Source organism: Puntigrus tetrazona, chromosome 8 (assembly GCF_018831695.1).
Source record: "Puntigrus tetrazona isolate hp1 chromosome 8, ASM1883169v1, whole genome shotgun sequence".
Classification (NCBI taxonomy): Eukaryota; Metazoa; Chordata; class Actinopteri; order Cypriniformes; family Cyprinidae; genus Puntigrus; species Puntigrus tetrazona.
The window spans coordinates 14,973,779-14,985,704 of NC_056706.1; the positions used below are offsets into that span (position 1 = coordinate 14,973,779).

At 36.0% G+C, this 11,926-nt stretch overlaps 1 protein-coding gene across 1 annotated transcript; it reads left to right on the plus strand.

The window, feature by feature from the left end:
• The first annotated feature begins 2,850 nt into the window (after positions 1-2,850).
• Positions 2,851-11,916, plus strand: c7a (complement component 7a). Its single transcript, XM_043247294.1, has 18 exons — positions 2,851-2,992; positions 3,187-3,245; positions 3,897-4,005; positions 4,160-4,301; positions 4,387-4,522; positions 4,603-4,741; positions 4,872-5,015; positions 5,817-6,060; positions 6,175-6,291; positions 6,464-6,630; positions 6,790-7,018; positions 7,725-7,890; positions 8,047-8,134; positions 8,232-8,364; positions 8,935-9,123; positions 9,328-9,418; positions 9,586-9,770; positions 10,524-11,916. The coding sequence occupies exons 1-18, from the start codon at positions 2,987-2,989 to the stop codon at positions 10,706-10,708; spliced, it is 2,529 nt and encodes an 842-aa protein (XP_043103229.1). The 5' UTR covers positions 2,851-2,986; the 3' UTR covers positions 10,709-11,916.
• The last annotated feature ends 10 nt before the right edge of the window (positions 11,917-11,926 follow it).

Consider the following 11,926-nt stretch of genomic DNA (forward strand, 5'->3'; position numbering starts at 1 on the left):
CTTTTGTTTAACTAAAAATAATCTTAGTTGCCAATATTTCAGAATGTTTTTGTTGAAATAGTATTCTGTGAACCATTGCATTTGTAAATGAAATAGGGCTTATATCTTTAATTCATGACAACTATAGATCACTACTACTACTACTACTAAAATGATGCTGACATCAGTAAATTATCATATCTTGGGAACTTAATTAAAGATATATTATTATTATTATTATTATTATTATTATTATTATTATTATTATTAATGAGATTAGCTAGATTCTGTGCAGCTGTGGTTTTCTAATGGACTGATGTAAAAGCTTCTGAGTTCTGACAGTAATTCAACTATTTAATCAATAATAATTCCTGAGTTCTAGATGTATGTAATTCTAGAGAAATGTTTCTCTTGGGCATAAATAAAAACCTGCTGTGGGAGTCAGTTATGATATAATCATTAGTCAGTTTCCATTTCTGATTAGGATTGGACATTGTCTGACTGGCTCTTTCTCCTGCCAACTCCATCTATTCGTGTTTGACAGTTGTCTGCAGCGGTATTAAAAACGCCATTCAGACTGCCAAATAAGGATGGGCATAAACCTCACATTCAGTCCACAGTGTAATTACAAGCAGCATGGCACCATTTTGAAAGCAGCGCTGGCATAAGATAAGAGTTTTTCTAGTGCCAGCATGCTTTCAAACAGCTGAACAATATCAGTTAGAAGAACATCCTAGTTCGACAGAATCCATTTACAACTCATATTGAGTCTAGTAACACAAAGTAACTGTATAAATAACTTTTTTGTTCACATTTTAGTGATGTTTTTTAATTTAAATGAATACTGAATATTGCTGCATTTATCAACATTCAAAGCAGATTAGTTGAATTTGCTAGTGTTATATAATCTACTGTTTATTCAGACATTGCAAACCCTGACTTTAAGATTTACTCTCTATTTAAGCTGGATTCTTTAATCTTGTGCCATCAGAATTAAAACCAAATGCTCCTTTACAGTCCTATTACATGAAAAATATAAATGTCCATTATGCATATATACAAAAATAAACTAAATCAGTTTTAAGCTCTCATGAACAGACCTATGCACATATTGCAATTTATCATAACTGCTTTCTTCATATATATATATATATATATATATGAGAGCTGAATGTTTTTGCCATCATTTCAGTCTTCAGTGTCTTATGATCCTCCAGAAATCATTTTAATATGCTTCCCAAGAAATTTGTTTTTATTATTATTATTAGCATTTTTTGAAAAGAGTTTTTATTTAAGAGAGTAATATTTTTTTGGAAACTATGATAATATTTAATAATATCAAATCATTCTGGTCAACATGATCTTCAGGTTTTAAACTAACTTATGGAGTTCTTACGTCAAATCAAATAAGAGGCACATGTTCTGTTTTTAAATGATACTTTCAATTCAAATTAAATGAAATAATGAAGAACAGAAGTCTCGAACTTTAGATCTCCCTGAACAACACGCGTGGCCTTCTAATGAGTCTAGTGAGTGATCTGAAGAATGCTGTAGCTGATGTCAGTTAAAGGCCTAATTATATCAGAAATATTCCCTTTTCAGCTCCTGATCTCCTAAGTTTCCAATATTCATTATTAAGATTCAAATTATTTGAAACATCTAACTGTTAATGAAGACACATACCAGAGCTTTAGGTCCAGCTGTAGATTTCCCGCTCTGTGCAATTCAGTGTTAAGAGATAATGTGTGTATATATCATTCTGTTTGTGTGAGCACATGCAGGAAAGGACTCTGTGACCGTACGACTCTGACATGATTTTATGATGCATTACCTGCCCGCTGAACATGTTGCTAATAACAGCTCGCTGATGAGGGGCTCACTGAGAAACTCAATTACCTTTTAATTATGCAAATGAGATCCTCAGAGGAACTGTGGATCCCGAGGTCTAAGGAGCGGAAAAGCATGCCGATTAACCCCTGACCCAGAGACAATACCAGGAATTATTATTCGCAAAGGCATATATATGCTGGGAAAGTGCTGTCATTCTCTTAGGAGATACATCAGGAGATTTGGCTTTTAAATACAGTGACCTTTGCAGTAAACAAGACGTCTTAAATCTAAAAGAGGCTATATATTAAATGCTTCACATTTGCAGCTTCTTAAGGGAAAATGTTGACCCAAAGATGAAACTTTTCTGGAAACATTCAAGATGTAGATGAGTTTGTTTTTTCTAAATCGGAATATATTCGGAGACATTTTGTATCACATCGCTGACTAACGGATCCTCTGCAGTAAATGGGTGCCGTCGGAATGAGGGTCTAAACAGCTGATGAAAATATACCAATAATTCATAAGTAATCCACACAACTCCAGTCCATCATTTCTCCTTTTGTGAAGCTAAAAGCTTTGTGCTTCTAATAAACAATTATATTAAGGAATTTCTAACTTCAAAGCAAACTTGCTTGTACCTGTACTTGTACTATCGAAATAAAGTGTGCAAAGACAAACTCTTCTACATATTTGGTAGCCTGAGGGTGAGTAATTATCATTTTTGGGTGAACTGTTGCTTTACTGGTTCAGAATTGGATGCAAAACGGTGCTTTGTCTCCATCAAGTGTTTACTGTGTAGACTTGACGTAGAGAATCCAATGTAGATGTCTAATTCTCATTAGGTGCATGACAGCTACCTAAGTGAACATGATTTAATCTGTCTATTCACTCAAATGGACATCCATAACTGACCGTTTAATTCTCAACATGCACCATAAATCCTCTAGAGTCATTAGAGAGATTTATGAGCTCTTCCTATCTCCCTAGTCTCACTCACATTCCAGTCAAATGAGGATTGTGTTGTTACAGGCATTTTTGGCAGAGAAATGATCATTTCCCGCTCGTGGCTTGTCTTCGCGAGATAAGACAGGGAGAGGGAGTGTTTCTTATATCTGCCTGCGCACAGTAAAGACAAAAGATTTGGAGAGAAATGTGCAAACTGCTTTAGGTTATTACGATGAAGGTAAGCACACTTGATTTTTAACAGGTATATAAACAGTTCTCGCTGCAAATATGCTTTTAAAGCCTGATGCTTTTACACTCAAGCCTGATCAATGCAATATTATTCAAATGCATTTTCTCCCACAACTTATAGCACACTTATAAGGTTATAAAGGTTATAAGGAGGAAAAATGTGTTTCGTAACTTTGTTCTCAGTGTGTATTCCTGCTTGAAATCTTTCTTCTCTTACTGTTGTCTTCAGCAGCAATTACAAAGTAAGTAACTAAAATCATATTTGCCACTATAACATGTTTTATTTCATATTGCTTTATGAACAATCACTCTTTAAGCAATAACTAGATTTCTATCTATCTATCTATCTATCTATCTATCTATCTATCTATCTATCTATCTATCTATCTATCTATCTATCTATCTATCTATCTATCTATCTATGTATCTATCTATCGATCTGTATAGGTTGAAAACAAAATGTGTAGTTTAATGCTTTGGATAAAAGTGTCAAATAAGAATTATGCATGCATGTATGTATGTTTTATTTTTTTATTTAGAAAAGAAAATATGTATGTATTTAATTTTCTTCTGAAATACAGTGCAGGGCAGTTTTTTTGTAGTGATAGGACATAGAATATTCATATACAGTGGCCCAAAAAAATTTAATAATTATAATTAATTAATTTTTTGCTTTTGTGGCATATTCATATTGTAGTAAACTCTTTGTACTCTAGAAGGCAGTGAAATCAGTTCTAAGAAAAGCTCCAGTGTCATTTGTTTGCAGATGCCAATTGGTTTGATATTCTGTTGTGTAATGTAAAAAGTCTCAATCCTATTTGTGGTCACAGCACATATATAGCATATTTTATATTTCTGATGACACACTTTCATTGAGCTTGCGTGTGAATCAGTGCAGCGTCAGTGAGGCCCATCAGGTCCGTGTCTGACCCCGTGCACTGCCAGTGGGGCCCCTGGTCCCAAGAAGGCTGGTCCGCCTGTGATGGATGCTCCAAAACACAGGTGGGAGCATTGCTTTGTTTCTGGCCTTCTCTTACACATGCATCATTGTAAAAGTGAACATTCATCTCACACTAAATAACTGCATGCAGTCTAGTACGCTGAATACATTTGTGCAAATGCAATTGCGGTATCTGCCATATGGGGGACATTACAGACGCAGAGCCGCTCCATTACAGTCTACCCTCAGTTTGGTGGTCAGCCTTGCACTGGGAGCTCAACCCGTACTCAGTCATGTATACCGGCTCAGGCCTGTCCTCTAGAGGAGGGTTGTGGAGAACGTTTCCACTGCCAGTCTGGTATACTTCATTTGATCGATTTCAACTTTTTCCTATTTTAAAGTCTTTAGATGGCATTTTAATTTCTCTATTTCTTTCTCTTAAGGGAGATGCATCAGCCAGTCTCTGGTCTGCAATGGAGATCATGACTGTGAAGATGGCTCAGACGAGTGGAAATGTGACAGCAAAGAGTTCTGCAATCTGCAAAAACCTCCACCGAATGTTGAGCTCACTGGTCAAGGGTAATTCAGTTATATCCACATTCAGTTTGCACAGATGCCGATCACCGAAGAGACTGTGATGGTGAATGTTTGCACTGTAGGTTTGATGCTGTGAGAGGAGAAGCAAGAGGAACAGTTATCAACACCAAAAGCTTTGGAGGTCTGTGTAAAAAGACCTTTAGCGGAGACCACAGGGACCTATATAGACTTCCCCAAAGTGTCCTCAGATACGCTTTCCAGGCAATTGAAATTTCACAATTTACTAGAAAAACAAGTTTTCTGAGATAATAAAAATAAAAACATGTTACCAGTGCAAGAACCTGGAGACTTTTTTTTAAGGCTTTTTGTCTCTTGCATTTGTTTTTGTCAGGTCACAGCAAAAAATGATTTCACAGATGAATCTTATGAAAGCACTTGGCACTACGTTAATCACATTGAGCATCATTCAAAAACAACAGGCACAACTTATGGGCATGAAGATTATGTCTTCCATGATGAGCTATTTCAGTCACAGGTATGTTTCGACATATATAATACTGACATTGACTGAAATTATTTGAACATATAATAGGAATTGTTTTATATTTCACTGTGTTTTATGCTGTTCATAGTTTGTGCTGGTCTGTCAGTGTCTGGTTCTGTACATTTAACATTGTTGTTTGTGGTTAATAACGTAAGGCTAAAGGGGAAGCAGATTTGCTGACAAATCCACTCTTCTGAAGTACTGCAAATTTAAAGCAGTCTCATCACTTTTCACTGTTCAAAATCTTTTACATTTTCTCCTCAGATGCAAACTAAAACTTAAAACTAAACTTTTTTAAACAGTTGAATGAATAAAATATGATATTCAAGCACTGCGTGGCTTTACTAGTCCTTGGCACAAGTTCAATAATAATCCACATAATTCAATAATAATTGGCATATAATCCAATTAAATTTGGCTTGAAAGGAAAATTCACCTTATTTATTCTCTGCTTTTATGTTATAGATCTTAGTATGATTCATTATTTTACATTTTATGTCATATTTTATTTTGACTTAATAGACCTAGTAGCACTACTTCCGTTTCTCATTGTGATAGTGCTAACCCCTTTCAAAAAATGTGTGAAACTTTTTTGAAACACTTTCTAAAGTGTTGATTTTCAGTACAGTTAAAACAACTAACATTGGTTGCCAGGTGTATTAAACTAAACAATGAACTAAAAAAGGGTAGTTTTCCTTTAATTATATAATACATGTATAATATTTAAATAACATTTCAAATAATTTCAATGACACATGCCCAAATGTTAAAATATGGAACTTTGTTCTTCAGTCTAAAAATCTGCTGATCATGAAGAGTGATATGGATGTGGCCCAGTTCCAAAACCAGGCCCCAGAATATCTGCCACTTTCGGAAGAGTTCTGGAAAGCACTGCGAGCCTTGCCTGTCTCATATGATAATGCTGCCTATCGCAATGTGCTGGAGAGATTTGGGACCCATTATATTTCAGAAGGCACTCTTGGGGGCCAGTTTAGATTATTTATGGCAGCCGGCCAAGATGTCTTAAACAAAATGCGTAAGTGGTTTGTGTGTCACATATTTGTTTGACTATTACGAGAAGCCGTTTTATGTTATTGATAATGTCATTCAAGATTCATTCAATAGTTGTCTGTTATCTCTTTTTGTATAGAAAGGGTGGAAAGAGACTATAAACGTTGTGTCGAGGAGTCCCATTCTATCTTGTTTTTCATCAGGTGGACCACTGTAAATTGTGATGAGCAAACTTATAGGAAATTTGAACGCGATTGTAAGTCATTTAGAACAAGAAAGCAAAATCAAACCAAACTGAAGTTTTCTTTTGCTTTTGGGTGACAATGGCAGCCAAATTATGCACACATATGCAATACTTCACGATTTCTGTATAGGCACCGTAACGTATAATAATATTCTCTTTCGCATCCAATGTGTCTCTCAAACAGATAAAAGCATAATACAAAATGATATGACCACGAATATCATTGGTGGAGATCCTGGATATATAGCAAAATTGTCCAATTTTAACAAAAACACACCAGTGGAGAATGGCAGGACTTTCTCACAGTGGTCGGGTTCAGTGAAGGTGTTTCCAAAAGTCATCAAACCAAAGGTGGGATCGGAAAACCAATGTTGATATATGATTATTGCATGCAAAAGATTATTGCATGCGTTATATGCTAATCATAGAAATTGAACTCCCAAGTATGCAGAGAAACACATGATGTTATGCTTATGTGAGAAACCATGTGTGAATTTCTGATTTGTGCAGCTCAGGCCTCTCTATGAGCTGGTGAAAGAGGTCTCGTGCGTGGGGGTGAAAAAGCATCACTTAAAGCACGCAATTGAGACTTACCTCAGCGAGAAACATCCATGTCACTGCAGAGAATGCCAGAACAACGGGCTGCGTGTGCTGAACAATGACGTCTGTAAGTGTGTGTGTAAACCAGGCACCAAAGGCCAGGCATGTGAGCACGGGACGCCTCACGATGAACAACCAGGTACAGATTATTCACTTCGCTTTTTACAGCCCCAGACCCCAAATGATGATGATCCTAAATGAATCTCAAGAGAAAATGTAACCATTTTATTTATTAAGTTGACAAGAGATACAATTGGATAAATAGAAAATAAATGTATGAATCAATTATGGAAACCTCTTGCGGTAAAGCAGCTTTAATTATATTTGAATATTAAATTCTAATAAAATTGCAATATAAACATATATGTGATCTGAATAAAAATGAAACATTTTTAGAAAAAGATTTGCCTTAAAGTGCCCCAAATAAGGCATTTTTCATGCATAAAAACCAATTTACAGTACGTTACATAACTGTGTATTCTTTATCCATATTTAGAGTATTCTTATACTGTATATATAAGCATGAAGACAATTGTCTAATTGTGATTCATGTAATGAATTTAATATTTTGAGATGATAACAAAACAATAATAGTGTAATGTATACATTTATATTTACTATTTATTTATATTTATTTAAAAACATTTCTTTTTATAATAACTGAAGCTTGTTTTTTTCACTTTTCCTCAATTTTTAGTGTACGATTTTACTACTTGAGATTGGTATTGTGCTGTAAATATAAACTCAATTTATATTTCATTTATTAAGTTAAACATGGCTGAAGTATCTATAGATAGATAGATATACTTGTTTCTGAGTGCCCGGTTCACGTCTTTGTGTCTTAGGAGTGATTCATGGAGACTGGGCTTGTTGGTCATCATGGAGCTCCTGCAAGGAAGGTCAGAAACGCCGGAGTCGCTCCTGCAGTCGTCCCGCTCCTTCAGGCGGCAGGGACTGTATTGGGAACGCTGTGGAGACGACAGCCTGCGAAGATGAATTAGATTACCTACGGTGAGGAAAGGTCACCAGGCTGTTCAACAGCACAAAGCTCTGTCCTGAGAAACTGTAATAAGCTGTTATTTACGAGGCGATAGAGACTAGAGAAGGTTACTGTGCAACACTGCCACTGTGTGGAAACCTGACTTATTGGTTTTGACCTATTTCCAGTACAATGGAGCCTCACTGCTTTGATGATTCCATCACACCCAGGAAAAGTTGTAAAACACCCCCCTTCCTCGCTAATGGGTTTGTTTTGGTAATAAAAATTATAATGAGATTTTATTAATGATATTATAAGAATATGATATGTTTTTTTGATATGTTATAATGTTGTCATCTCCCCCTAATTGCAGTACCCCAAAGATGCATATCCAGTGGGCAGTAAGACTGAATATACATGCATTGAGGGCTTTCACCTGATCGGGGATCCTATAGCAGAATGCCAAGAAAATCTGAACTGGTTGAGAAATCAAATAGAGTGCAAGAGTAAGTGTATATGACTTTTTTAGAGCTATCATTTGCTGATATATATATATATTAACTAGGTTTAATTATGCAATTTATATTATGCACATAATCATTTTTATTAATGTATACATAAGCCATGTTTCAGAGATACTGAAAGATTCAATAGTAACTTAAACTTTTTTAAAATTAATTATAATTCATTTATATATTAAATTATATAATAGACATATAAATCTTACGTTATTGAATTGAGTTTTAATCATTTTAATTATACATTTTAGAGAATGAGAAACCATATTTTATGAATGCTAAATGATCAGTATAGTTTTTACATTGTATATAATTGTATTACTTAAACGTTTATTACGTTCATGTTATTTATACTATTATATTTTAAAGAAATTAGAAATCGTGTTTTATTAAAACTAGTAACAATCAGATTATTTATGTTATGCATTTAATATATTTAGAATGTTTTATTTTCAGATATTCATTTCAGTTCATTTTAAAACATTTTTACATTTCAGAGAAATGAGAAACCATAAACATGCTATATGTTTTATAAAAAATATTGCTTCCTGTCTGCAGAAACATTATGTGATCTACCTCAGCTTCCTCCAGATGTCACTGGAAGCCCATGGAAGCTTGCCTATAACATCGGTGAAGCCGTCTCGCTATCCTGCCCTGAAGGGAAGGTCAGAGAAGGTCCAGCTGAGATTCAGTGCAATGCTGGCCTTTCCTGGTCACCGCAACCAAAAGAAACCAGCTGTCTCACAGGTACAAAACTAGTATGGAAGCTGCGCTGTTTTGTACACAATGTCAAAATGAAATAAATGATACGCATTACTTGTAAAGAGACGACCATTACAAGGTCAACTGACACATTTTGAAATGTAATTATGTATAAAAATGTAGAATTAATGTGAGTAAAATTAATACGGTGTGAGAAAATGTGAGTAAAAGTCATTTGTTTTCCACTAGTTTTAAATTCAACCACTGTGACAATGCAATGCAAACCATGGGAGAACCTGGCAAAGGACAAATGTGTCTGTAAAGTACCCCACGAGTGCAAGTACGTTACCAGACAGGAAGGCTTCTGCAATTACACGAATGCAAAAAATAAATAAATGAATGCAAAAAAATCATGTAAATGTCATTAGGGCATTTTATACAGCCATCCTCCGAAACTCACACATTTAAATTTTCAGTTTAATAAAGGATTTTATCTCTCTACTGTAGGTCTTCCTTTGAGATATGTGCAACCGATGAGAAGCGCGGTCGGACATGGACACTGAGTCTGTGTAAAGTACAGGCTATGCGCTGTCTGGGACACGAGTACACGCTGGCTGAAGACAGTGCCTGCCAGTGGCCACGTCGCACATCCACCGCTTGCCCGCACTGCACAGTCTGGGAGACGTGTGATGGTGAGGGACTCAATATACTAGGAATAATAGCATGCATCGCTACTTTTACAACAGCGGCACCTAGCGGCACAGAATGAATTTGCATTTTCATTCAGACCAATGCAAAAAAAAGACTTTCTTTTCAGAGACGATAACTTTAAACCCATTGCATTTTCAGATTTAAAACTTTGCAGTATGTTTTCAGTCACTTAGAGCTGGTACACACAGCATGAAAGGTAATTTCACAATAGGGGCACTTTAAGATAATTTGTTTATAATCTGAGTTTTCTGAAACTGAATAGACAGCAACGCAATTAACAAGACCCAGAACGGTAATAAGGACATCGCTAAAATAGTCCATGTGACATCAGTGGTTCACATAAACGATACACAAATGATAAATACATTTTATCAATTAAGCACACTTCTTTTTCTCAATGTCAAAACAACTTGACTTTTTTCTTTTGGTTAACACTTGACTGTTTTGCAACATGAAATGCATGCTTCCATACCCAGACATGAATGTAACACAATGCTTTAATGCTGTGAACAAATCATGGCCATCTCTTCAAATAATGCTAACCACAGAAATAGAAAACTATTTGAAAAACCCATTTGAAATTCCTGAGGGAACCCATGGCCTAAAAATGTAAATTCTTGCTAATGCATTTCCGAAGCTGGTAAGGAAAGTGCTATTTTAAAGACTTCAAGTGTTGCAATTAGATGCAATGTTGCATTTAGAAATGCTTGGCTATAACATTTGTGTCATTGTAGAGCAAACGAACAGCTGCCGTTGCAAGACGAGTGAGGAATGCTCATCCCTGGACGCTTGGATCCACGTGTGCGTGCAGCAGGAAGGAGCGACGGCGCCAGTGACAATGACAGAATGTGAGGCGGCTGTGAGGAAATGCAGAGGAGAAGCTGTCCGCATTGTCAGCATTCAACCCTGTCAGTCATAATCTCAGAGCCTCACTAAAGAGTGTAAATTAATTTTGTTACCTAAATATACAATCAAAAGATTAAAGTAGTAGTTCACCCAAAAATGAAAATTGTGTCATCATTTACTCATCCTCAAGTGTTTCCAAACCTGTATGAATTTCTTTGTTCTGCCGAACACAAAGGAAGGTATTTTGAAACAAGTTTGTAGCTGTTTTGGGCCACCATTGACTTCCATAGTAGGAAAAAAAATACTATGCAAGTCAATGGTGACCCAAAACAGCCTAACGTTTTTTCAAAATATCTTCACTTGACAAAATTCATACAGGTTTTGGAACTACTTGAGGGTGTAAATGATGACAGAATTTAGATTTTTGGGTGAACTATTCCTTTAAGTTAGGACTGTTCGCCGGGGAATAGTGGACTAGTGAGTAGATAAGGTTTCCTATTTGCTGTGACAATATTTAATGTCCCAGACAACAAATGTGGTCCATTTAACTGCATTTTTCAAGACAAGTAAAAGCTTTTTAAAAAAATCACAAGGGAGCACTTACTTTTATGCCATAGGAATAAAATGAGAATCTGCGAAACTAAGTGTTTTCACTTTCCTCAACTTTTGGGTTAGCCTAATGACCAGCAAAAAAAAAATAAGAAAGCGCTAGTAAAACCAACATCGCCATGCATTCCCGTCAACCTGTTCTGGACTTCCACTGGGCTCTGGACAGCATGATATTGAGCCAGCTCCAGACGTCCTGCCAAACTCCTGACAACCAGCCCGGATTCCGCCAACAGCTTGTCCACCATCAGCACCGCAGCCAAATAATTAACCTGAAAACCTCGTCTGTTCCTGTAAACGTTTTTTTTTTTGCACCTTCCATTACTGCTTCAGCATTGTTGCGAGAAAGCAAAAGGGTAGGCACTGCTGCCAGGTGCGAATTTCACAGCCTCCCTATTAATGTGCTAACAAATCCAATTACCTATAACTGACTGAGATCCAAACGTGATAAATTTAATGGGAGACACTGAAATTGGAGCCTGTGACCTGTCAGAGGGTTGTTCTGAGAATTGCGGATAATAGGGTGAATATCAGATGGTTTATATTGTTTCTTACTGAATATCTGACTAACATGTGTCTCTCTGAAAAGAGCTCTTTTATTATCTCGAGGATTAATATCTGTACCTTTTCTTATGGTGCTTTGTACGTTAAATAAAAAAAAAAATTGTAACACAAGACACGAGGT